The sequence below is a fragment of the Gorilla gorilla genome, chromosome 10 (genome assembly GCF_029281585.2).
Source record: "Gorilla gorilla gorilla isolate KB3781 chromosome 10, NHGRI_mGorGor1-v2.1_pri, whole genome shotgun sequence".
Taxonomy (NCBI): Eukaryota; Metazoa; Chordata; class Mammalia; order Primates; family Hominidae; genus Gorilla; species Gorilla gorilla.
In genome coordinates, this window is record NC_073234.2 from 38,679,792 (window position 1) to 38,707,780 (window position 27,989).

A 27,989-nucleotide genomic window follows, 5' to 3' on the forward strand; every position below is an offset into this window, starting at 1 on the left:
AAGATACTGAAACCACCTAAGGAAGAATAACTGACCCACTTCCTCTCTCATTATCCCATCCTGGGCCCACCTTCTTTCTGTGACTCCCTAAGAACATTCCCCTGCTATGTTCTGTCTTTGCCAGGCGTGGATCTTTATTTCACATTTGGGTTCTAAATTTCAAACCCAGCTCAGTCTGGTAGTTTTAACAGTTGTAGGGGGCTGGGGGTGGAATGTGTTTGAATTCTGAGAAAAAGGGCTCAAAAATCTTCTTGGAAATCAGCATTGTTCCCATTCATCATTGTGGCTCCTAATTCGATTTGATGAGTTAAATAGAAATAAATCAAAAACATGTGGATCAAATTTATGTTAAAAAAAAAAAAAACTCACAGGGGTTTAAAAATTAGTGAAGGGTTTCTAGCCAAACACGTTTTCAGTTTCGCTGAACACAAGGCGCTGGAAAAATCTCGAGTTTGCCAAACCCAAAGAGCAGCCGCCAGGTTTGCTGAGCTTCTCTCAAACCTTCCCCAGTCTAAGGCAGGGGTTTCTGGCCAAGAACTGAATTCCAAGAGAGGCCCTCACCACCAGTCAAGCACCGGCCTGTTCTCTGGAGGTGTGGGTTGAGTGTAGGGGATGTTTTGACTCCCCTCTAGCCTACAGTACCTGGTTTTTTCTGCCTAACAGCATAGAGTGCAGCCTCTCCCCCAGCATAAGGAAAATGTTCCCAGCCAGGTCCCCCATCCTCTTGCTTAGTGAAGTTTGCCATTAAACTTTTTTATACTGTCCTGAAAGAGTTCAGTGGAGAAGGAAAGGATTTGTTAACTCAAACGCACTGGAGCCCAGGCTCTCCTCACATTCTTCTTTCTCAGCAATTCTCCCACTCCCAGTCCAGCACACATCTCCTGTTCTGTAACTCAGACAGCCCAGCACAGGCTGGCAGCCCAAAACTCCAGATGTTCTCTGTGCCACATCCCTTCTTGGCCAGTGACAGGCCCTCCGTAGAGCTAGGATTCTTCTTAATTTCACCCTTCTTTCCAGCCTCCACTCAAAGACTGTGCTGTTGCCTTTAGCCCCATTTTGGGCTCTTGGAGAAACAAGGCCTTCTCTATTTGGGGCCAGTTTGCGGAGCCAGCTCCCTCCTCAGCTCAGCAAGCCCCCTTTCCGCCCCTGCTAGACTGAACCACAGGGGCCCAATTTTATTTCTGCTTCATTTTTCCTTTCCTTGGTTATCAAGATTCCTATCAGCTATTTTTTATAACTCCAGATCACTTATTTAGCTCACTCTCCATTTTCTAAAATCTAGATTTTCTTTTTCTTTTATCTGAAACAGCCTTCTTTAAAAGAACAAAGACCTTAGACTGTAGTATCTGAATTCCAACCCAGCACCAGTGTTACCAGAGGACTGCACAAGCAATCACAGCCTGTCTTTTCTCTTCCTTAAGGTGGGGTAAAAATCCCTATGTTGACAAGTTGTTAGGAAAAGCAAATGAGAACATCAGTGAAATGAGAGCATCAGTGAGAACAAGATGTGGTACGTGGTCAGAGATAGTAAATATTAGTCTTCCTTCCCCACCAGCTTCTGGAAGTCTTCACACTTAAAGATTCCTTGTATTCACTTTCATATTAATAGAGAATGGGCCAGGCACAGTGGATCACACCTGTAATCCCAGCACTTTGGGAGGCCAAGGCGAGAAGATCATTTGAACCCAGGAGTTCAAGACCAACCTGGACAACATGGAGAAAACCTTGTCTCTACAAAAATAATAATAATAATAATAATAATAATAAATAATAAACTCTCCCAAATGTAGTATCTATAAATAATAAATTTATAAATAATAAATTAGTGGTACCTGCCTATAGTCTCAGCTACTGGGGATACTGAGGTGGGAGGATCACTTGAGCCTGGAAGGTTGAGGCTGCAGTGAGCCATGATTGTGCCACTGCACCCCAGCCTGGGCGACAGAGAAAGACCCTGTTTCCCACCACCCCTCCCCATGAAAAAGAGAGAGAATGAAGGCCAGGCACAGTGACTCACGCCTATCATCTCAATGCTTTGGGAGGCTGAAGTGGGAGGATCACCTGAGCCTAGGAGTTCAAGACCAGCTTGGACAATATAATGAAACCCTGTCTCTACAAAAAGTTTAAAAATTATCTGGGCATAGTGGTACACACCTGTAATCTCAGCTACTCGGGAGACTGAGAGGCCAGAGAATCACTTGAGCCCAGGAGTTCAAGGCTGCCTTGAGCTATGATCACACCAGTGCTTTCGAGCCTTGGTGACAGAGTGAGACCTTGTCTCTTAGAATTCCTACTTTTTTTGGGATTCCCCCATTTTCTCCCATGAAAACATGAATAATATTTAACATGTTTACATCTTAACATTTATAATCTTCTGATTCTGGGTGACTTTTCGTGCCCAAGCCAAAATCCCATTTGGAGAAAGAACATATTTTGTTGTATTTTGTGCTTTCTACAGTCTGGCCCATTCATAAGAAACAATATTGGTGCGTACTGACATGGGAAAATGGCTGTGCCATCTGAAGTGAAGCAGAACATGATTGTTCATACAAAGAGTGTGATGATATGCAGAAAAAAAGCATATATGCATAGCCGAAAGTCTTGAAGTTTTAAAAAATGGTAACAGTAATTCTATTTGGAAGAGGAAGAAAAATTTGTTTTTAAGAATTTCCTGGACCCCTCAAAAAAACCTGGAGGCCATATAATACGGTGGTTAAAAACTTAGACTGGTAATCAATCTTGACTTCAAGCTCTATCGTTGCACTTGCTAAGTGACCTCGAAAAAGTACTTCCCTGGATCTCAGGTTCCTGTTTGGTGAAAAAGAGGACAATAGAGTTGTTATACTAAGGAAACCAAGGAAAAAACTGAATGACATATGAAGTACTTAACAAAAAACCTGGCATAATAAATATTAGTTCCTAGCTCTTCTTCCTACTCCATTACAACCACAAAATTTCAGTGGTTCTTTCCATAGGTATCATGAGTCCGGTGGTGTTTACTGAGTAGAGCACTGGGGAACATATCTTCAAGGAATTCAAATTTGTGGCTAGTTAGATGGTTAGCCAAAGAACGATGAGCCATAAAGCATGTGTTTCCTGCTTTCTAAGGGACTAGGGGATTTGGATATAGGAGGGAGAAGTATATCATCTAAAGAAAAAGAGATAGGACAATTTTTTTAAAAAAAAAAAGGAAGAAATCGTCTAGTGTGAAATAAAATTTGCCTTATGGGGTCATTTGAGTTTGAAACATTAGCTAGAAGGGCTGTTAGCTCTAATAAAGCTACTACCCCAGAGGTCCTTGAACTGGACCTAAGGCAGTAGATAAGGTCTTCAGCAAGAGGAGTATCTTAGCCGTAACCATGGGAGACGGGGGAGCTGCAGACAGGGCAGTCATTGCAGGACTGAGACTGTGGCAGTGAGGAGCTGAACTGGGGAAGGGACCGTGGAAACTAAAAGGTGGCATAATGAGGCAGACTGGATTTAGAGGATGAAGCCAAGTAAAATTTAAAAAACAAGACTTCGCTTTCCAGACTATGTGAAAGGAAGAATGGTGGTACTTGTTGAGGTCTAAAGAGGAAAAAATATGCCTTTTTTGCTGTAAGTTTTCTGAACCAATTAAAAAAATAGACGCTGGAGTCTGGGGTCAAAATAACTTTATAACTAATAACTAGTATAAAGTTAGATCGGTTTGGTTAAGGTTTGGATTTGAGACCAAAATGGAGTTCTCATTCCTCTCCTCTAGCCCCCACATCAAATCCATGGAATAGCTGTGGGCTCTCATCTCCCAATCCCAGAGTGGGAGGGTCTTCCTAGTATTTACCTGCTGGAGGACAGGAGCAGAGGGAACAAGCACCACTTACAGACAAAGAGGGACCAGAGAAATAACTCCAGGGAGTTCAATGTCCCATGTTTCATCTTTCCAGTCTTATTGGGATAGAGGGCATACAAGAGTTATATCCCAACACAATTCCTCTGTGCCTTTTTTGATTACAAAACAAACCTCCTCCAAAACTTAGAGGCTTTGCAGAACAATTTCTGATTCTCTTTCATAGTTCTGTTGGTTGACTAGGTTCAGCTGGGTGGCTCTTCCTTAGGACCTCTCACATGGCCAAAGTCAGATGTGAGTTGGGGCTGGGGTTGTCTGAAGACCTGTCTGGGCTGGAGGTCCAAGATGGCTTTCTCACGTGTTAATGTTGGCTGTCAACTGGGAGTTTAGCTGAGGCAGCAATGCATGCCTCTCCAGGTGGTTTTGACTTCCCAGAACATAGCAGCTGGATTCTGAGAGGAAATATTCTAAGAATGGGAGGTATAAGAATCCCAGATAGGCATGGTGGCACGTAGCTATAGTCCCAGCTACCTGGAGGCTGAGGTAGGAGGATTGCCTGAGCCCAGGAGCTCAAGGCCAGCCTGAACAACACAGTGATACCCCATCTTGAATGAAAGAAAAAGAAACAGAAAGAAAGAGAGAGGAAGGAAGTAAAGGAAGGAAGGGAGGGAGGGGAGGGGGAAAGAGGAAAGAGGGAAAGAGAAAGAGAGAGAGAGAGAAAGGGAGAAAGAAAGAGAGAAAGGGAGAAATGAAAATAGTCCCAGGCAGAATCAGCAAGGCTTCTTAAAACCTAGCCTAAGAAGTCCCAGAACATCATCACTGTCACATTCTGTTGGTCAAGGAAATCTCTAAGGCCAGTCCATGTTTGAAGTTAGGGGAATTGGATCCACCTCTTGATGTGAAGAATAACATGCTTGTACAGGGAGGGAAGGAATTGATGGCAGTCATCCTGGAGACAGACACTCTATCACAGCCTTCCTGTAGAATTGCCCTCCCTGCTGTGCAATCTTGAGGGTGAAAGTAATAATCATCTGTCTTTCCAGGACTAAGTAATATAAGTTGATGAGTTAGCTGTTTAGCTAATTAAGAAAGGAAATCTACTTTGCAGTGTAAAGGCTTATTTACAAAGAAGCTAATTAAACTTAAGTACTGGGGACCTGCGCTCAGATCAGACCCTGTGAGTTCTGATTGTTGCCGGAAAATGTAGACAGGCTGTTCCAGATGAAGAGGAGAAGCCAGGTTGCAATCAGGAAACATTTATGTAAACATTTCTCAAAGGAAAGGGACCTCAGCTTCCAGGGTTCCAGTAATATGTTGTAATTTTTTTCTCATTAATAAACATTCATTAGTATCTAAATTTGTATTCATAATTACTTTTGCATTCTTAAGGAGAGCCCCCAAAATTTCATAAACCTCAGACCTCACAAAACATGTATCCCCCTGCAAAAAGGGAAAATGAGGAGTTCTAAGGATACTTTGTTAGGCTAAAGCATTCATATTTGACAGCTTTCTTGATCCACTCTCCAGTCCTGCATATCTGTAATATCTCATACTTCTGTGTTCTCAATTAGCATGGCACACCCTTGGGGGCGATTTGCCTCCCCCCACCACCACCACCACTTTGAATATTTTTGGGGATGAAATCACATTAAGAATATACAGGTGGCCAGGCATGGTGGCTCACGCCTGTAATCCCAGCACTTTGGGAGGCTGAGGCGGGCAGATCACGAGGGCAAGAGATCAAGACCATCCTGGCCAACATGGTGAAACCCCATCTTTACTAAAAATACAAACATTAGCTGGGCATGGTGGCGTGTGCCTGTAGTCCCAGCTACTTGGGAGGCTGAGGCAGGAGAATCACTTGAACCCACGAGGCAGAGGTTGCAGTGAGCCGAGATCTCACCACTGCATTCCAGCCTGGCGAGAGAGCGAGACTCTGTCTCAAAAAACAAAGAGTATATACGGGCTGGGTGTGGTAGCTGCTGCCTGTAATCACAGAACTTTGGGAGGCTGAGGCGGGCAGATCACTTGAGGCCAGGAGTTCAAGACCAGCCTGGCCAACATGGTGAAACCCTGTCTCTACTAAAAATACAAAAATTAGGCATGGTGGTGCATGCCTGTAATCCCAGCTGTTTGGGAGGCTAAGGCACGAGAATCTCTTGAACCCAGGAGACAGAGGCTGCAGTGAGCTGAGATCACGCCATTGCACTACAGCCTGAGCAACAGAGTAAGACTCTGTCTCAAAAAGAAAAAAAAAAAAGTATGCAGAAGCTACTTTCTTTGAATCTGGTATATTCTCACCTTACATGGGAGAGACTTCATGATGTGGCCTGTCCATCTCCATCTCTAACTCTCAGGTCTGGCTATAAAAATCAGTTGTGTGCATCTGTGTGTCATTTACATGGCTTGTTCTCATTTGGCCAATGACTTGAGATTTGCCAACCAGCTATTTGAATAAAACTTGAGATTTACTCTGACACACACCAAAAAACTAACTTAGCAACTCACAATAATTCATGGTCACACAACAGAAACCAACCTGTATGTGTCAAACATTTCCTCTTATTGGAGATTGTTGCCCTCTGATCCCCTCCTGAAAAATAATAATTTCATTTGGATGTTTCAGCTAAATATGCTATATCTTTTTTATATTTATTGCATTAATGCATATAAGAATGTTTAGAAGTTGGTTTCAAAAATGCAAATCCTGGGCATGGTGACTCATGCCTGTAATTCTAGCACTTTGGGAGACCAAGGCAGGAGGTTGGCTTGAGCTCAGGAGTTTGAGGCCAGCATAGGCAACATAGTGAGACCCTGTCTCTAAAAACAACACAAAACTTAGCCAGGCATGGTAGTGTGCACCTGTAGTACCAGCTACTTGGGAGGCTGAGGTGGGAGGATCGATTGCTTGAGCCTGGGAGGTGAAGGCTGTGGTGAGAAATTGCACCAGTGCACAATTATCACCACAGCCTGGGCAACAGAGCAAGACCCTGTCTTTGAAAAAGAAAAACTGCAAATCCCTGGAATCCACTTCCTGAAAATCTGAATCACTAGATCTGGGATGAGTTCTAAACATTTTTACATTTTGGATAATTCTGAAGTAAGTGATCCAAAGACCACTGTTTGAGAAACAGATAATGTCACAGGATCCTTACCATGTTGCTTCACCAGCCGGAAACCACTGTGGCTGGTGGCATCTTTGCCCAAGTTTTGCTCGGGCCCGCTGGGCCTGTTCTGCCCACTCAGCCTGGCAGGCTGCGCTCAGCTTTTGCTACTGGCCCAGACCCCATGCCTGCCAAGAGTGAGCCAGGCACACAGCAGTGAGGGGTGTGTGAGCGAGTAAGCAAGTACAGGGTTCGGCCACTACACACATCCAGACATACCACCTGTGGCACCCCAGCACTGCTGAACCAGGCATACCACAGCGGCTTCCACTGTGGGCACTGGGGAACATGGTGGTGTCTGAAAACTTGGAGGCACCAGGAACTGTAGAGCCCCAAAGAGGGCATCACAACCCTGGCTCAGGGAGCTCCTAAGTCTGGGTTCCCCGAAGGGCCATGGCTCTTTCCTCCTCTCTTCTGTCCTCCTCATTGCCTGCAGTGTGGCAAGAGGGAGGCGTGTTTCAGTGCTGTTTGTGTTACAACTCTTTCAGTCCCGCCATTCAGTGGGTCCTGAGTTCTTGTCCCACATCCAGGAAGAATGAGGTACATGGGCAACTGGAGGGTGAGCAAGGTGAAGAGGTGCTTTATTGAGTGATAGTACAGTGCTCAGGAGATCTGAAGTAGGTAGCTTCTTTCCACAGGCAGGTCATCCTGATGAGTGCAGCCCTCAGTGGAGAGGAGACCCAAAATGGGTAGCTCCTATCTGCAGGCAGGTTGTCCCATTGTCTCTGTGAGTCTGGCTGAGTCTGGGGTTTTTACAGGCTTCAGAAGGGAGGAAGTGCATGCTGATTGGTTCATGGGTGGCCATGAGTGGGCCAGAAAAGCACCATAAGCTCTCACTCCAGGCTGTGGACTCCACCTGGAACTGACAGCCTGGCTCCCATGCTTCAAGTCATCCTTGGCTTGAAGATGCTGCTTTACCGGGGACCTGCCCCTTTCCCCGCAGGAACCTGTGTGCTTCCTGCTGCCATCAACATGTCATCCACGACACCCTGGCTGTCTACATCAAGAGGTGCCTGCAGGCCCACCTTGAGCCACCCTCAGCCCTTCCCCTTGGCCTCCCTCCCATGCTCAGTGGCGACCAAAGTCCAGAGGTGGCTGAGATGGCAGGGAGCTGGCATGTCAGTGCTGCCCCAAGCCCCCACACACCCAGTCGGGTCACGACAGTGACCAGGCTCAGCGACAACTTTGCTCCACACTGGAGTAGGCACTGGGAGCTGAGAGAGGCCAGGCAGCAGGAACAGACACTTCCAAGCCTGCAGGGGCAGGGGGACTTCCAAGACACCCAAGAGCATAGGGATGCCTGGGTCTGCGGCCATGGTTGGGTGGCTGCACCTGCACCCAGGAGGACAGGGCTCCTGTCCCACCAACTTGGGAGCTCCCACCTGTTCCCAGCTCCCACCAGCTCCATGGAGCACACAACACTGGCTGTGCCACCCCTGCTACAGCCAGCATCTTTGCAGCAGCTGCTCCAGACAGGCTGCTACTGCCATCAATAAGCTGTTCTTCACTGTGCTGCAGGAACTTGCTTTACAATCCTAAAATGGGTTTGTGATGCGTCCATATTGTAGTCTCAGGTTGTGTGAAGCAGCACCTTCAAGCCAGGGATGACTTGAAGCATGGAAGCCACGCTGTCAGTTCCAGGTGGAGTCCACGGCCTGGAATGAGAGCTTATGGTGCTTTTCTGGCCCACTCATGGCCACCCATGAACCAATCAGCATGCACTTCCTCCCTTCTGAAGCCTGTAAAAACCCCAGACTCACAATGCATGTGGCTCATGCCAGGCTGGTGGGTTAAGGATATGATATACCTCATCCTGCACTTGAACAGCTATGTTCTGGGCTTCTTGCTACCAGAACAACTGCAATCAGCGGGATTGACTTTGTCACACAGCAAATATCCCACAGTTTACCCGTGGTGATTGTATCTCCCCTTCTAAGGCAGCATGCATAATAGCTTGCTCACTTGCTCTTGAGATCTCTGAAAACCTGCTGTGGTGAAGAGTCCTGTGAAGTAGTGACACTGATTCTTTCAGTCCCAATGGCCAGAAGTAGCAGTCATTTTATTATTTGTCAGGTGACCATCTTAACCCCTCAACCAGGAATTTTCAAGAATCAAAGGGGACACTATTAATAATTATGCTGGAAAAACAGGCACAAATCAAAACTATTGGAGTAAACAGGGATGTATGGTCACTCTCTGCCTCACCTGCCTTCTGGGTGGACTTGAGGCAACTTGGTTCATCTGTTCTGCACCCTCATGTTTGCATTCACAGGCTGGGATTTCTTCTGATGCTTATCTTTGCAAATGGGCATTTTTGTGAAGATAGACTTATTCTTCAAATAATTATTGAGCTATGTTGAAGCCCATCCATTCACTAATTCATTCAGTGGTCCTTTGGATCTAGTGGTGAACAAACCATTGGAAACCCAGAGAATTGTAACGTGCCAGGCCTTGTGTGTTAAAAAATGGAATGTTTATTCAATAGCAGCTAGGCATTGGTTATACCTTCAGGCTCTCTGCACAATACCTCATATTTTAGCTGGTTTAGAAAGAAACTTTTTGAGCTATTGTATCGTATCTACCCTCCAAAGTCAAATGTTTGGTCTGTAGACTCCAAAAAACAAACTCTCAAGAATATCTGTGGCATATTTCAAGTATAAATTTATACCTGCAGCCAAAACAGCTCCTTTTGCAATAGTATGAGCAGCCAACATATTTCTAACACTTCAGTGTCACTGGATTCACTTGCAGCCCAATGTTCTGAAGTCCTGTGATCAGTTACATCAAGGCCTGATGCTGTGAGGAGAGTCAGAGGATGTTGGAGCCATGAGCAGCCCCAGTGGCCACCTAGGCCTAACCTCTCATTTCACAAACAGAGACAGGGGAGATTGGAGAAGTCCAGCCTCACCCTCCCCACTCCCCAGGGGACATCCAGTACCATAGCCAAACCAAGCGAGGTAAAGCTGCCCAAACACACCAGCCCTTTCTCACATCCCCAGGCTTTGGCCCCTGCAGCTTCCTCTTCATGTAAGGCATACGATGTCCAGCTCGTCCATCCAAGGAATCAGTACCCCATTTACCTTTGGTGTTCCCAGCAGATGGTCTGTAAGCTTTGAAACTGAATGAATAAAGTGATTTTGCCTAATGCAGAGGTGGGTTTCAAACCCAAGTCTTCTGCCACCAAATTCAGTGTTTGTTTCATGACATCAAGTAAAGTAGATAGAATACTACAGAGAATTTGGGTATAGTCTTGGTGGCCTGCTGGAATGCCAATCTTGAAATGATCTACTTGGTTTATAGGGCTGCAGGAAGTGTGTTGGTGTTTTATTTTCTTCTTGTCATAAGTGTCATATTCAAAGATCCATAGGTTGAGCTGTTAGGTTGGACACATGAAATAGAGGGGACAAGATTTCATCTCTTTATTTCCCACCAACTGTTGGCAGCCTTTACCTTGGGAACCACCTTGGCTATTTCTGCCAGGAAACACTATTGAGAGCTCCAGTCACTGCTGTTTTAAACGAGACTTTGGGAATTGAATCCCAGTTTCCCTGAGCCCACTCTTAATCCTTTCCTTCTACCAACTAGACAATATTCAGATGTGGTTGCCCTGAGATCAGTGCCGTAAAAGAATTAAAATTGGCAGTTCCCTTCCACATTATTTGATCTTAATTACAGCTTTGTGAGAGAAGTAGAGCAGTTGTTATAATATTTCCTTTTTCTTGTGTTTTTCAGTGTTTGAAAAATGATTTCAGAGATAGGAAAATTGAGCGCTAGGCCAGGTGCAGTGGTGTGTACGTGTAATTCCAGCACTTTGGACAGCCAAGGTGGGCAGATCTCTTGAGCTCAGGAGTTTGAGATCAGCCTGAGAAATATGATGAAACTCGTCTCTACAAAAAGTAAAAAAGTATAGGTGGTGTGCGCCTGTAGTCCCAGCTACTTGGAAGGCTGAGATGGGAGGGTTGCTTGAGTGTGGCAGGTTGAGGCTGCAGTGAGCCAGAATTGTGCCACAGCACTCCAGCCTGGGCGACACAGCAAGACCCTGTCTCAAAAAAAAAAAAAGAGTGGCTCTTCTCAAGTCACAAAGCTTGTTAGAAGCAGAGACCTGAAGCAAGGCTTCTGATAACAAGGGCAAAACTCTTTCTCTTCCACAAAGCCAGTCCTGAGCTGCAGGAGCTCATTGTCCTACATTGAGTACTTAAAAGGGAAAAACCAGTTTGGAGAATCTGCTGAACTGATCAAGACACAAAAGCTGTGAGGGCATCCTAGAGAAGCGGCAGAGATTTGGCAAATGGAAGAATTGATGGATTCTTTTTAAAAGTAGCTTTAAGAAGCCAGAGTCAGCTTATAGGTGTATGAGCCCTCCTAACATGCCACCAAAATATCATCAGTAATAAGGCAAAGATGGGAGCAAGTATTACACAAACGCTGAAACAGCAGCCTGCAGCCGAGCACTAAGTGGAGGTGCTGTATTAAAGAGTTGCTTGTCACAGGCTCCTGTGTAAAATAAGTGCCCAATGTTGACATTAAGGACATCTCTAAGTGCTCTGAAGCTGAGGGCTCTGTGAGAGCAGTCAGCACTTGGCTCATTCAGAGCACATTAGTCAAGGTTCTTGTTTGCCCCCAGACTTATTCCTGCTCCCCCACACTGAATGTTTATTGGCAGCTCCACTGAAAACAAAGGAAGAAAAGGAAAGAGTTTGCCACTTCTGTTATATATCAGCACATTACATTTGTTTGACGATTTGGAAGTGTCTCAGTTAACAAACTAAATCTGTTGGATCACTGTGAAATGAGGGGGTCTTCTGAAAGTATCTTGTATGTTTAATTTGTTTCTTCCTCTCTCCTTCCCCTGTTTATGCTTTGCCTCAGCAAGTATGTCCTGAAGACCTACTGTGGTTTACACTATAGAAGATGCTGCTAGACCCACAGAGGAAATACAAATTGGGATTTCTGGGCCTTCAGAAGTTGAATTTTGGTGGGACAATAAGATGACTAACCCCCTGGGTGTTCATTGTAAGCTGGACAGGGGTAAATACCCAATAAGGAAATGCTTTCTTCGGTTGTGAATTGAGTGCTAGGCACAGTGCTCTGTTCTGGGTACAAAAACAGGTAGGATAAGATGGACCTTATCCCTTAAGGAGTTGATCGTCTGTTACAGTTTTTCAAGGTGAGATTCCCCCCCCCACCACTTGCATCAGAATTCCCTGGGGTCCTGTTGAAGTATGCAGCTCAGATCTGTACAATCAAGACTCTTACAGGTAGGATCTTTGAATCTTAACTTGGTTAAGGTAGCACTCCAAGTGATTCTAAACACATTTAGGTTTGAGAATATCTAATCTTTTAGAAGAGACAGAAAAGTGGGCCCTGAAAGGCTGATAACAAAGATGGCAGCGGTGTTTCAGGGCCAGTGTGCTGTTTGTCAGTTGCCTGTCTCCTTTGTTGTGATCAGATCATAAGGAAAGCTTCAGAAGCCTCATGAGGGGATGGAACACATTCACTTTTTGTTCTTCACCTGGTTGCTCTCGCAAAAGCAATAGTATTCTGCCATATTCCAGGTTCAGAATCTGCTGAGACAGGATCAGCCTTGAGAGTCTTCCAGGGTAGATCAGATGCTGTGTATCACTCTCTCTACCTAAAGGACAAGGCACAAAGCTTCATCTCTGTGGGACAATCAGTTTTGACGATTATTCATTCAGTGAACCAGGTGTTAAGTTGGGCATTGAAGATACAAAGAAGAAGAAAACAGTCCCAACCCTCATGGTGTTTACAGTCTAGTGTCAGGACAGGGCCATAAATCGATGATTACAGTTTCGCACAAAACTGACAGACAAAGATTTACCCACAGTGAAGCATACAGGTAAATGTTATATTAGTGGGTGTGAAAGGATTGTGCCTGCAGAGGACCAGGGAAAAGAAAGATGGCTTCTCTTTGGTCCTCCTTAGGGTTGCTTTGGCAGGAGAGAGTGACACCCACCTTTCTCAGCCCTCCCTTCTTCACCACCAGTCTAACACTGAGTAACAGGAATCCAAAAGAAGGTTGGGGAGGTGCAAGAAGGGACCCATGGGAAATTGACTCGCTCAGATGGTACCTTCCCAGAGAGGCCCACCATGACCTCATCTTCTAAAATGACTCTATTGTTCTCCTTACCATGCTGGATTTTTCTTCAGAGCATCTGTCATCTTCTGACATTGTAATTTATTTGGGTGTCTGTCTCATCTACTAGTTTAGAAGTTGTGAGAGGCTTTGTCAGTTTTATTCACTGTGTCCCCAGTGCCTGGAAAACGAGTTGGCACACAGCAAGTATGCAATAAAAGCATACTGAAGGCAGCAGAAAGGCAGGTCCACACAGGTCCCATTTTTCAGCTGCTCAGATTATATTGTTCTGAAAAACTGCAAGAATCTCAAGGATTCGTCTGGCTTTTCTCTCCCTTTCTTGGTGGATGGGAACCCGGGAAGGAGCCATTAGAAGGTCTGACCATGTCCCCCAGTCCCACTTCAAAGCCGTTTCTGTAGCACACTTGTCCCCTCCAGGGCTGCAAAGACTCTTCCAGATGTCTGAGTCCTGGGGAGCTTCAGAGCCCATTAGTTTGATGTGAGGCTTCCAGGAACATTAAGAAGCTATTTAAGGAATTGAACAGGGGAACTTTGAGGATGTGGGTATGGTCCGATTGAGTAAGGCCAACAACAGCTTCAGGGAGGGAAGGTCAGGACTCCGGAGCCCAGTGGAATCCTTTGAAGCCTTTGCTGCTGGGGAGGATAAGCACACAGTGGGATGACTTGCGCGGCAGTCCAATTCTTCTGAAAACATTTTTGCAAAATGTTCTGCATCACAGGTTAATGTATAAGACACGAGTTGTAAGTGGAAAGTTAGCAAAGATTTTTGGAAATTGGCTAAAGGGCAGGAAACAGAGGGTGGTTGTAAAAACCTCAAAAGATGTTAATTGGGGAGTGCTTCACAGACCAGGGTTGTGACCAGCTTTTTATTATTTTCATACAAATTACATGAAGAACGGTCTTGAGAAGGATTTTCATGTTGGCTAATTAAACTACATTAGGGAGCCGAGCATAGAAATGGGAACAGTAGAATTAGGGAAAGATTACATTTATTGATGGAATTGAAGAGTAGCATTTTATAACGTGTGTATGTATCAACCCACACCCATTCTGTTGGCCAGATTTCCATTTGAGTGTGGACAAGACAACTTCAGCTTGAATAACACAACCTGTCACATTTCTTGGGTCAGCAGGAAGCACTTTAAAGAGGGTTTGGCACCCTACTCATAGGGCAGACTCTGAAATTAAATGGATGTTATCTGCAGACCTGAACCCTCTCTTTTAGAAGAAGCTGCAAGGCAAATGGAATCTCCTGTTTAACTACAAGCATAAGATTGGGACATCCACATCTCACCACCTCTTATGACTCAATATTGTCTATCATAAAGAGTTCAAATTATCCCAAAAATTTATTGTAGGTATAACCCAATAAGAAGCTAGGAATCGGCCAGGCGCGGTGGCTCATGCCTGTAATCCCAGTACTTTGGGAGGCCGAGGTGGGTGGATCACCTGAGGTCGGGAGTTCGAGACCAGCCTGACCAGCATGGAGAAACCCCGTCTCTACTAAAAATACAAAATTAGCCGGGCGTGGTGGCACATGCCTGTAATCCCAGCTACTAGGGAGGCTGAAGCAGGAGAATCGCTTGAACCTGGGAGGCAGAGGTTGCAGTGAGCCGAGATCGTGCCATTGCACTCCAGCCTGGGCAACAAGAGCAAAACTCCGTCTCAAAAAAAAAAAAAAAAAAAAAAAGGAATCAATCCCCTAAACACTATTTTTTTTTTTAAAGACTGTGTCTCACTGTCACCCAGGCTGGAGTGTAATGGCACAGTCAAGGCTCACCACAGCCTCAAAATCCTGGGTTCAAGCAATTCTCCTGCCTCAGCCTCCCAAGTAGCTGGGACGACAGGCGTGCACTGCCATACCCAGGGTCTCATTGTTTTCTTTAATTTTTGTAGAGATAGGATCTCACTATGTTGCCCAGGCTGGTCACGAACTCCTGGCCTCAAGTGATCCCCCTGCCTTGGCCTCCTATTAGCAGTGTCTCTCAAAGTTATTGTATACTGAAAGTAACAACACAGTGAACCAGTACTTGAAGCTAGGAGCCCAGGGGTGACATTTACAGTCTGTCAACAGCCCACTCTAAGGAACAGTCTCCACAGTCATCATAAAGTCCACTGAGACATTGATTCCCTTGTGTACGTACAAATCTGGCCCAGTAGGAATCCTCTCTGGCCTTGCTACTCGGGGCCCGGTCTGTGAACCTGCAGCATTGGCATCACCTGGGAGGAAGTTGAACCACAGCTCTCAAGCCCACCCAGAACTGAATTGTAATCTGGATTTTAGCAGGATCCCTAGCTGACTTCTGTGCACATTAATATTTGAGAAGCTCTGCTCTAACACACCGAAGAACCATGGAAAATAAAGCATAGGAGGGTTGCTTGTTTCTGATACAGTGAAAATTGGACCACATTCGTCAGTGACCTGAGGACAGAATTCTGACATTTGGGACTTTCTGGTCTGCCGGAAACTGAAGCTTTCATGTTTTCTTTAATTTGGCTTAAAAGGCTGAGTGCCTTCTCCGGAACGTAAGTTTAGCCTTAAGTGAGCATGCCTTTTGGAAAGAAGATGTTAAACACCAGTGCAGTATACTCCTGAGTGTTCCTCCCTTGGGCGCAGCTCATGTGCTGGGCCATTAGCTAATTGTTACCTTCTTGTTCACAGGCCACAAAGGCCTGGCGCCTGGTGGCTGCTTTTCATTTGATCTCATTCACCCAGGGCCCTGTGGGTAGACATTTTGTTGTGTTCTGCTGCTGGGAATAGACTGTCAGCCCACAGGACCAGCCCCATGCCAGGGCATCACTAGCCTGGACAAACCTTTCTAAAACATAGGAGGCTTGGCTTTCAAAGACCTAAACAGATTTAGTCTCTAGGCTGAGGTGATATGATTGTCTCTAGATCTGAGGTGACATAACAATGGCTGTGCCATAGGACATGTCCCCTGACCCATCGTTTTCACTCAGACTTGCGTTTAGAAAATACAGGAATGGGCTGGGCATGGTGGCTCATGCCAGCACTTTGGGAGGCTGAGGCGGGCGGATCACTTGAAGCTATGGGTTCCAGACCAGCTGGGACCCAGCTGGTAAAACCCCATCTCTACTAAAAATACAAAAATTAGCTGGGTGTAGTGGCATGCACCTGTAATCCCAGCTACTTGGGAGGCTGAGGCGGGAGAATCGCTTGAACCCTGGAGGCAAAGGTTGCAGTGAGCTGAGATCACGCCACTGCACTCCAGCCTGGGCAACACAGTGAGAGACTCCGTCTCATTTAGAAAGAAAGAAAGAAAATAGAGTAATAAGGGAGGCTGAAGGAGATTGATTAAATTGACTTGCTTTCCTTCTCAGTTCATGAGATGGTATAGGCAGGGACTGATTCTGCCAAATTAGGAGGGAAGAGCAGTGAAACCCCAAACCCCTCTCCACACCTCCCTATCCCTCCCCACACCTCCCTATCCCTCCCCACACCTCCCTATCCCTCCCCACACCTCCCTATCCCTCCCCACACCTCCCTATCCCTCCCCACACCTCCCTATCCCTCCCCACACCTCCCTATCCCTCCCCACACCTCCCTATCCCTCCCCACACCTCCCTATCCCTCCCAACCCACATTGAAGTAGGATGGACATAGAATTGTGGCCTAGCCCAAGTGAGGCTTGATTTTTATTCTTACTAGTTTTGCCTAGGCTGCCTCATTCTCTTTCCAGAGCTTAGGTGGGTGTTGAAATATCCAAGTCATTTAAGGTACTAGACATGAGGAAAGACTTAAGTCTGTCAAGACAAAGACATAGTTTGGAGGTTCAGAGTGAGCATGTATCTTCTGTGAGCCTCAGTTGAGGCTCCTGAAACATGAAGGTAGTGTCAGAGCCCCATCCTTATGTGAGAGGAGTTGGCTGCTTGGGCCTCAGAGCAGGTAATGCAAGAAAGGTTTCAAGTGAGTGCATTAAATAGAATGTCTCCTTACTCCTAGACAAATACATGTAGAGCAGCTACTAAGAATCCTGAATTGGTTTTATCTCCCCCACAGACTGAGACCTCCTCTGAAGCAGAAAAATCAGATATTTAACTTTGCATTTATAGCACTTGGCACAGGGTAGGCCCTTAATAAATGTTTGCTGAATGAATACGCAAAGGAAGACAGCAAACAAGCTCACTGCTGATCTTCTGGCTAGCATAAAATCCACTTATAAATCATCATTCTGACTATACCTCAGGCATTACATTTTCAATTAATTTCTTCTATGTCAATTACTAAGCCCACCTCTTAGGCTCATTCACAAATGTGTATTAGGCCCCATGTGTCTATATAGCAAGTCTCCAAGGGAGACTATCCCTGGCCACAAAGCTCGCTGTATAATCAAGTACCCTACAATGCATATCTGAAAAACCACTAGGCTGGGCAGGAAAAGGGAAGGGGAATCAGAAGTCAATTTGTTAGGGAGAATAATATGCTTCCAATTTCTTAAGTGGTAGTATTCTTGTTTTTTTTCAGGTAAGAATCTACGATCTTTCAAAATATGATCATGGATCAGATGATGTGCTGATCTTGGCCACTGATGGACTCTGGGATGTTTTATCAAATGAAGAAGTAGCAGAAGCAATCACTCAGTTTCTTCCTAACTGTGATCCAGATGATCCTCACAGGTTTGTGCATTTCTACAATTGTAGGGTTGTTCCTCAAGCATTCTTCCATGACATGCCTGAAATAAATAATAATCATGCAATTTTCATAATTCATGACTTAGAGGCTGATATGGATGGTACAGTAACCAAACTGCAGAAGGGATTACCTTTCTTGTAAGAGCTACTTTCCAGCCAGGTGTGGCGGCTCATGCCTATAATCCCAGCACTTTGGGAGGCCAAGGCGGGTGAATCATGAGGTCAGGAGTTCTAGACCAGCGTGGCCAACATGGTGAAACCTTGTCTCTACTAAAAATACAAAAATTAGCTGGGCATGGTGGTGGGCACCTGTAATCCCAGTTACTCGGGAGGCAGAGGCAGGAGAATTGCTTGAACCTGGGAGGTAGAGGTTGCAGTGAGCTGAGACTGCACCACTGCACTCTAGCCTGGGTGACAGAGCGACCCTCTGTCACAAAACAAAAAAAAAGAGGTACTTTCTCTGCCAAATAAAAATCCCCCTTAAGTTGAACGTAGATACAAGTGGTAAAGAATTTGAGTGTTTAGGCATTTCAGCAGCATACCTTTCTCACATTTTTACTTCCTCTAAACTATCCTCTAAAGTAGAAATAATCCCATTTTTGATCCTGTTGATGAGAGTGATGGCAAATGCACCCCAGCACTGATAGTCATCCATTGGAGAATTGTTTCTTTTGAGAAATATTTGGTAAGAAGAGAAAGATCCAAGTTAAGTATTTCTTACAGTCTAGCAGCAGTGTAAATAACCTAAACATCCTTAGAAGACTCTCAGAAATAAACAGAAACTACCTCTCGAGAAAGGCAGCTTTAACTAGAACACAAGTCACCATGAGTAAAAGCCAGCAGGAATAACAGAGGCATCAGAATTGGACCTGTAAATACTTCTTTATTGGATTTAGCAGTCAAAAATATAAATATTTTTAGCTGGGCATAGTGATGCATGCCTGTAGTCTCAGCTGCTTGGGAGGCTAAGGCATGAGAATCGCTTGAACCCGGGAGACAGAGGTTGCAGTGAGCCAAGATCGCGCCACTGCACTCCAGCCTGGGTGACAGAGGAAGACTCGGTCTCAAAACACAAACAAAAGAAAGCCAACAAAAATATAAATATTTTAACATGCTTCAGAAATTTTTTTTTAGCCAAGCATGGTGGCTCACACGTGTAATCCCAACACTTTGGGAGATAACGCAGGAGGATCACTTGAGCCACAGGAGTTTAAGACAAGCCTGGAAAACATGGTGAAACCCCATCTTTACAAAAATTAGCTGAGCATGGTGGCGCATGCCTGTGGTTCCAACTACTCAGGGGGCTGAGGTGGGATTGCTTGAGCCCAGGAGGCAGTGGTTGCAGTGAGCCAAGATCGATCACACCACTGCACTCCAGCCTGGGCAGCAGAGCAAGACTCCGTCTCAAAACAAACAAAAAAATTTAAAGCATTTAAAATAGGAGTCTTAAAAGATACTAAAAAAATGACTAAACAATTTTTAAGAAAATTGAATTCTAGAGATGATAAATTTAAAAATAGGAATTAAAAATTCACTGAATTAAACAGATTAGAGCTAGTTGAAGAGAACACTGGTGAACTAGAAAATTGATCTAATAAATAATCCAGTAGATGGCTTAGACAAAGAGAAAAGACAATGTGAAATGAGATTAAGAGACTAAAAAGATGGCCTAAGGTGCTCTAAAAGAATTCCAAAAGGATAAACTATAGAAGATGGGAAGAAGTTCCAGAATTTTTTGTCAATACTAAACCTGAGATTCAGAAAGCCTGACAAATCTCTGGAAGGAGAAATAAAATAGTGAAACCGAAGAACAGCCAAGTGCTGTGGCTCATCCCTGTAATCCCAGCACTTTGGGAGGTGGAGGCGGGCAGATCACCTGAGGTCAGGAGTTCAAGACCAGCCTAGCCAACATGGCAAAACTCCCATCTCTACTAAGCCAGGCATGGTGGTGCATATGTGTAATTCCAGCTACTCAAGAGGCTGAGGCATGAGAATTGCTTGAACCCAGGAGGCGGAAGTTGCAGTGAGTTGAGATCACGCCACTGCACTCCAGCCTGGGTGAAAGAGTGAGACTCTGTCCCAAAAAAAAAAAAAAAGAGAGAAAGAAACTGAAGAACTTTAACCCCTTTGCCTTCCAAAAATATATTAAAAGCAGCCAGGAAAAGAAAAAAAAAGAAGACATTCAGACTGACAGCCAACTTTCAAAAGTAAACGGTGCCAATGGTGGGATTATATCTTCAGCTGGCTAAGAAAAAAATAACTGTCAATCTAGAAATTTTAGATGTAGCAAAACTATCAATAACAAGGATGAAGTAAACAAATTTTCAGGCAAAACATAAACTGATACATATTACCGCCAACTAACCTCTTCTGAAGAAATTTCTACAGGGTGTGCTCAGGTAAGAAAAGGAAATGATCCCACAGGAAATATCTGAGAAGTAAAATGGATTATTAAGCTAAGGTATTAGTAAACATGTGGTCATATTTAAATATACCTTGACTATATAAAACAGTAATAAGAATGTCTAATGTGTGGGTTAAAAATGATAGAACTAAAATATTGCATAAAAATAGCGTACAAATTGTCAAGGGAGGGGTGTTAGCTCACATGCTATGCTTCTTTTGAGAAGTTAATGGTGTTTAACTTTAGGCTTTAAGTAAACAAGTTGAAATAGCTAAGAAAACTGTTAAAATAATAGAAAGGGTAACTTCTAAACTAGTAAAGGAGAGGAAACTCACATGGAATAGAAACCAAACTTCTAAACAACTTATGAATCAAAGGAAAAAATTATAATGAAAATTAGAAAGTACCTGGGCCTGAATAATAATACATATCAAAACTGTAAAGGCTGAAATTTTAGCCTTTTTTTCTAATTTAATAAACTAAGCATAGATGAAGACTCCATTCACCTCTGACCTGCCAGAAATGACTATTATCCCTCTATGCCATGAGCTAACTTTATCCAAACGTCCCCCTGTGTCACAGGAAACCTCTGGCCACAAGATTCTGATTTCTGAAAACAGAGAAGAAAAGAAAGATACCCTTAACCACAGAGAAAGATATTTCTCAGAGTGAGACCCTAAGGGCTGACTTGTGTTACTTGGCTAGTTCGGTCTATATTCTTTGCATAAATGTACACAAAATAATTTTTTTTTTTTTGAGATGGAGTTTCACTCTTGTTGCCCAGGCTGGAGTGCAATGGCGCAAATCTCAGCTCACCGCAACCTTCACCTGCCAGGTTCAAGCAATTCTCCCGCCTCAGCCTCCCTAGTAGCTGGAATTACAGGCATGTGCCACCACGCCCGGCTAATTTTGTATTTTTAGTAGAGACGGGGTTTCTCCATGTTGGTCAGGCTGGTCTCGAGCTCCCGACCTCAGGTGATGCGCCCGCCTCGGCCTCCCAAAGTACTGGGATTACAGGCATGAGCCACTGCGCCCGGCAAGAATTCTTACAACTTAAAGGCTCTAAGGAGCCAAAGTGAAGCTGCCTACCTAAGTTGATCCATAGAATCAGTACAATTATAACCATAATACCAATGGTGTTTTTATGGAGCCCAGCAGTTCTACTCTTAGGTCTGTACCCTGGAGTGGTGGTTCTGAAAAGCACAGTCCTTTGAGCTACATGGCATCAGCAGCACCTGGAAACTTGTTAGAAATGCAAATTTTGGCTGGCATGGTGGGTCATGCCTGTAATCCTAACCCTTTGGGAGGCTGAAGCAGGAGGATCACCTGAACCTGGGAGTTCAAGACCAGCCTGGGCAACATAGTGAGACCCTGTCTCTACCTTTACATATATATTTTATAAATTTTTTTTTAAAAGAGAATTGCAGATTTTCAGGCCCCACCTGAAATAAGAACTCCGATGGTCGGACCAACCATTTGTGTTTTAACAAACCATGCAGGTGATTCTGATGCTGCTAAAATTCAAGAACCGACTCTCCTAGAAGAACTCTTGCATCGTCATTCATGCAAGAAGATATTCACAGAATTGTTTTTATTACAGAAACTGGAAGTAACTTGCGTGTCCAGTGGTGGGACGGGTAAACAAATATTGGGATACTTTATAGCACCTCCCCCACCCCCAAAATGAGCCAAAGCTGTGCTCATTAACAGGGAAGAATCTCAAAAACATAATGTTGAGTTTAATAAGCCATAGAGGAATACATACATTAGAATTTTATGTACATGAAGTGAAAACTACCAATATATTGTTTAGGGATATAGACATTAAAACTATAACAAAAACCAAGAAAATTGGCCCAAAATTCAAGATAATGGTTACTTTGAGAGGAGAAGAGGCAGATACCAAGGGGAATATATGCTTGAGGCCTGTTGGGTTTCTAAGATATTTACTGATAATATTCTGTTCCTTCAAGTAGATGGCAGGTACATTGTTGTTTGTGTTATTTTTAAACTATAAATGGTATATGAGAGGCAGGGTAGTCTAGTAGTTAAGAGCCTGTAATCTATAATTACTTCCCGAGTTGAATTTTGGCTCTTGCCCTTCTAGATTTAGGATCTTGGGAAAATTTCTTAACTCTTCTCTGATTCTTCATATGTAAAATGGAGATTCCAACAGTATTAACCTCATGCATATATATTATTAGGTGAAGTGCCTAATAGATAATAAGCACTAATAGATGTGTGTGTTGTTATGTCTCACATATTTCACAACAGAAATTCAGGAAACGTGAAGGTAGACCATCTGTCTCCTCCTCGAATTGTTTGATATAATTCAGCTCAGGTGTGGAGGAATTGATGGCACTATAATTAAATATTCTTTTATTTGAATTTGAATGTGTTTTTCACCTTTCAAGTTTCATGTTATGTATCCCACTTGTTAGCAACATTCTCATGTTGATTTTTCTCTACTATGATTATTTTTATAAAGCTTTGCAAAGCCACCTGCCAGTTATGCATTAAAAGGCACTCAGCACTTTTTTTTCTGTGTCTAAGCTGGCTTGGTCTTGCTTACCAGCCTTTCTCCAGAGTGATAAATCCGTACGCCAAGGAGTGGTAACCTGTGGGCAGCGTGCACATGCCAGGTCAGAGCGGGCTCCTGGGGTCCACGAGAACTGCTGCCTATGGAGGCAGGGTTCACAAGGATCTCTTTGGAACAAACAGGATGGGAAAGAAAAATGTTTTCTGTATGCCTTTCGGGGAAGATGGCAAACCAAAGCAATAGAAAGAATCCTATATCAGATGGATGAATGAATGAAAGGGAAAATTGCAAGGGGAACACAGTTTATCAGCAAGAAATAGACTATCAGTCTGCAGATTAGACAATTATGGTTGTAAAGACAGGTGCAGTGGCATGTGCCTATAATCTGAGTGACTCCATAGGCTGAAGCAGGAAGATGGCTTAAGCTTGAGTTCAAGACCAGCCTGGACAACACAGCAAGACTTCCTCTCTAAAAATAAGAAAAAAAAGTGTTTTAACAGACAGAACTGACCTAGGTGCAGTGGCCCACACCTGTAATCCCAGCATTTTGGGAAGCCAAGGCAGGCGGATCACTTGAGGTCAAGAGTTCAAGACCAGCCTGGCCAATATGGCGAAACCCCGTCTATACTAAAAATACAAAAATTAGCTGGGCATGGTGGCACCTGTAATCCCAGCTATTTGGGAGGCTGAGGCATGAGAATCTCTTGAAGCTGGGAAGTCGAGGTTGCAGTGAGCCGAGATGGTGCCACTGCACTCCAGCCTGGGCAACAGAGCGAGACTCTGTCTCAAAAAACAAAAAAGAAAAGGAACTGAAGAGTCAAGGTTTTCTTCTTAACAAATAACTCCCATTCTGATTTGTTCATTTGGGAAATACCACTAAGGACCTATTTTGTGAGCCAAGGCCTGCTAGATACTCATGAAGAACACACACCTCAGCTCTGCCCTCTTTGAGTTTACAGTCTGGAAGGATTACAGCAGCATTAACCTAAAACAAAGGATGTCTACACTTAAACCTGAAGAATAAACAAACAGGAGCGAGGCAGGGGTCAGGGGAGTTGGGGAGAAAAAACATGGCACATTCTGGGACCCAACAGTCAGTGTGGCTGACTGGTCTTGGAGGTGGGGAGCAGAATGTCAACAGATGAGGTGTGAGGGGTCAGCAGTGGCCCATGATCTCATGAGATCATGAATGTGAAAATTATTTGTGTTAAAGGAAGTCTGTGGTAACGATATGGAATTTATGTAATTTGTTCATTATGATTCACAACCAGGAAGCATTCTGCAAAATCTGATGGTGAGAAACAAGATGATGATTGTTTTCCTACCCCTGTGTGTTCCTTAGTAATTACACCATATTGGGACATCAGAGAAACTTAATTTGTTTCAGATTTAGGTCTTAGCCAAGAAACCTTTGCTCAGACCAATGTCCTAAAGCATTTCTCCAATGTTTTCTTCTAGTAGTTTCGTAGTTTCAGGTCTTATATTTAAGTCTTTAATTTGTTTTTATTTGATTTTTGTATATGGTGAGAGACAGGGCTCTGGTTTCTTTTTTCTGCAGGTGGATATCCAATTTTCCCAGCACCATTTATTGAAGAGACTGTCCTTTCCCCAATGTATGTTCTTGGCACCTTTGTTGAACATAAGTTGGCTGTAAATGCATGGATTTACTTCCAGGTTCTCTATTCTGTCCCATTGGTCTATGTGTCTGGTTTTATGCCAGTACCATGCTATTTGGGTTAATATAGCTTTGTAGTATATTTTAAAGTCAGGAAGCGTGATGTCTCCAGCTTTGTTCTTTCTGTTCAGGTTTGCTATGGCTGTTCTGGGTCTTTTGTAGTTTCATACAAATTTTAGGGTTGTTTTTTCTATTTCTGTTGTCAAACTCATAATTTAGGAATATGTGAAACAGTGTTCTCTTTCATGTGTTTGCCATCTTTGTACATACCTGTGTGTAATTTGGTAGGAGGGCACCACACTGACACACCAGTTTAGGATGTCTCCTTGGGAGGCTCATGGACAAAGAGAGCGCAGTCCCAAGAGCCGGTGCCCTCCCAGCTGGGAGCTGTTCTAATCTTGTCATGCCAAATGGAAATATGAGTGGAAGTTGCCAAGTCATAATTTCTGTGATGAGGAAAGGCCCACTATAATTCCAGAGGCTCTATTAGCCCTTCCTTGGCCAGAGAGTTCGTATTTCTCCATATGTAGCCTGGGACTACATGTTTGCCTGTTTAATTTTCAGTGGAGAGTTGCTGGGTTCAAGCCTGAGGGAACTGACCAAAGGAGGTCAGCCTGTTGTTGGACACAAAATGGGAAGGGAAAAGTTCTCCCCAGGGTGGGAAGCCTGAGGGAAGGGGAATGGAACAAAGCCAGTGAGAAGGGTAAGGTGCTTCTGCATCTGAGGTTTTGAGTGGGCCTGTTTTGAGTCTTACCAGGATCTCCCAGTTTTGTCTAGAAAGGAAGCAGGACAAAAAGAGGCAGGGAATGAGGCCTGAGAAAGGCAAGACTAGGGGCTTTTGTCGTTTGATTGTTGGGCTTTTGTTTATGTTGCCTGTAGGTTCCTTTTCTTTTTGTTTTTCTTTTACCTCCTAGTGACAGCCATTCTAAACAAATTGCCAGCATTGTCTTCCTCTGTTGACATCCTTCCCAGCAAGGAATTTAAAATAGCATCTCCCCCTCCAGAATGTGCTGTGAGGGAAGAGGTGATTAGCATAAAGATGTGTTCTGACCCTCACACCATCCTCTCAGGCAGAGATGGGAGTAAAAATGAGATGTATGATCTTTCTGACCCTGGTGTATCTTAAGTCCTTTTGCTCTTTTGAACTGTCTCAACAAAGGAACCAGAAAATTAAAAGGCGGCTTTATGGATGAGCCAAAATATGAGTGCAGTAAGTTTTTCTTTTTTTTTTTTTTTTGCAGTTTTTACAGTTTTTTAGAACACAAAATGTGCACATGAGCTGTCTACCCATTTTCTTCGCTGCACAGCCTGGCATTGGGGTTGGTGACTCTGATGGCCAGCTGGGCAGCTCTTTCCACAACGGCTTTGCAGTTCTTGGAGGAAACATTGTGAATGATCTCAGCACAGTAAGATTTGTTGCACGGCAGCAGCACTTCCGGCTCCTTGACGCTGTGGATCAGGAACTTCCGGAAGCCACTGGGCAGCATGTGCTGTTTATCTGTTGCTCCCATAACCAACGTTGGGCATCAAGATCTAGCCTTTGAACCTTCTATGAGCCCTGTTGTCAGTACCTCTGGGTTTCTGCAAGTTACGCTTAATTTTGACATATTGGTCAGACTGGTGCTGGATGAACTTCTTGGTTCTTTTTTTGACAATCTTGGGCTCCACAAGGAGTCTGAAGGTGGCCATGATGCCAAGGAGGAGATGGCCCCTCTTTCTTTTCTTTTTATCACAGTTTGCCCTGAATTGTAGGGAAGCTGGCAGTTCTTTTACTCTTGTGGGGTCACGAAATGAACTGTTCCTAGGAAATGCATTGCGCTAACATCCTGGAGTGGGGTTGCTGCAGGTCATGGAGGTTGGGCTGCACAGTCCTCTGGTTCCTTATAATTCCAGTAAGGTTCTCTTTTAAGCCCTAAAGATCCTACATGATTTGGAGAAGGCACTCAAACCTGGAAAGGGTTTTCTGATGCAAAATATCTGCAACAACTGACTGTCCCCTCTGTAAGGCTGGAGGTTCAGTGGGGGTTCTCCTGGGAAGAATATTCAAAACGGAGGCAAATATGTAAACACTCAAAGAAGAAGACGCTTACCATTTTGTCAGAAAGGAATAAATTGTTAATATTACTGAAGGGGAAGGGAGTGGGCAAAGCCAAGAGGAACTAGGGCCAGGGAATAGCTAACCAAACTTGGAAATGCACATGGATTCACATTCCCAGTGCCCAGGCACAACTGTGCAGGCTTTGCTCTAGAGCTTCATTTCCCCAAACCTGTCTGTGGAAACTTCTTTTTTACTTAAAAAAAAAAAAAAATTCACCGTGTTACCCAGGCTGGTCTCAAGCAATCCTCCTGCCTCTGCCTTGGCCTTCCAAAGTGCTGGGATTGCAGGTGTGAGCCATCATGCCTGGCCCCACCTCATTTTTTTTTGTAACCTGGATTTAATGACCCTCTGTCTCCCTCCCATGACCCTTGAGGGGCTTTTTATGCAGTATTAAATCTGTAAGAACCAGTATACCATAAACCCTACAGAGTATGTCTCTAATGAGAGAAGCCTTCCTGATGTCCACACTTGTCAGTCTTCACATCCATGCTCTCCTTGGCTCAGATAGCTGTGTGCCTTGGAAGGAAGAGATTAATCAATCAGTGAAAGGTTAATAGTAAAACACCAACACTGACAACAGGCATTAATTCCAGTATTAAATGCTAGTTTGCATTACCCTAATATGAAATTTATTTTTGCAAAATACCAAGGTTCTTTTTATGAAACCTTTCCATGAGTTAGTTGAACTAATTTCTTGCATGCCATAAGGTTTTCAAAAACTATGCCTTAAATGCAAAAAGGAAGGGTTTCCTCCACTTTTCACCATACCAATTACTGGTTTTAAGAACAAATTCATGAGTGTTTGATCTGGTGTCTGAAGACTAGATAAAATCTGCAGTTTTCTCTCTTTTGCAATGTTTAGCACACTCAGATCTGTGGGAATTCAGAAATCAGCCTGAGGTCCTGGCTGTGGCAGCCTCTAACAGCACACAGCCAGCCACCGTCCCATCCTGTTTAGGGTGTTTATGTGGCAGAGCTGTGTGGCCACATCAGGATATTTTACAGGGCTTGCCAGGGAGGATTGAGAAGGAAATAGTCTATTATGCCCCCCTCGTATTGAAATGTTACTGTTTGGAATTTGAACTAAAAACCTACCACCTAAGAAACCAGGGAACCAGGGCCAGGGTGCATAGAGGTGGATGAGGCCTGGCAGGGCGTCTCACCCTCTCTCATGGGGGTGGAGAACTCCCTCCAGTCTGCAGCTTTGTGTCTGCTGGCAGCACACAAACTCCCAATGAGCCCAGTGACAGCACTGCAGACAACAGTTGTCATTATTCTGGTGTCTCAGTGTATTCTGCCTGAGTGGAGTCCCCATAACCTGACCGGGGACAGAAGCTGGCATGAGCAGCTTCACCTGCTTCAGAACTTGGTTCCAGAGCTACACAAGGGGCATCTGTGGACCAGCTCTCAGCAGTGAATCTAAGATGTGTGCCTCCTCCCAGGATGAGTTGCCTAGTTCTGGGCACAACAAAGGCCATTTCTATTCTAAGCCACCCCTGACCCTCCACCCACCAA

At 44.3% G+C, this 27,989-nt stretch overlaps 1 protein-coding gene and 1 pseudogene across 2 annotated transcripts in view; one reads left to right on the forward strand and one right to left on the reverse strand.

Annotated features, from left to right (window-relative positions):
- PPM1H (protein phosphatase, Mg2+/Mn2+ dependent 1H) overlaps nt 1–27,989 on the forward strand; it is a 293,293-nt gene that overhangs the window by 252,495 nt on the left and 12,809 nt on the right. The window contains exon 9 of one of the 2 annotated variants that reach the window (XM_004053493.5): nt 17,592–17,743. In XM_004053493.5, coding sequence (XP_004053541.2) covers nt 17,592–17,743 — 152 coding nt within the window. Of the gene's footprint in view, nt 1–11,859; nt 17,545–17,591; nt 17,744–27,989 lie in introns of those variants that run through there. The other variant, XM_055358103.2, reaches the window with a different exon arrangement.
- Nucleotides 25,660–26,306, reverse strand: LOC109029000 (large ribosomal subunit protein eL32-like; annotated as a pseudogene).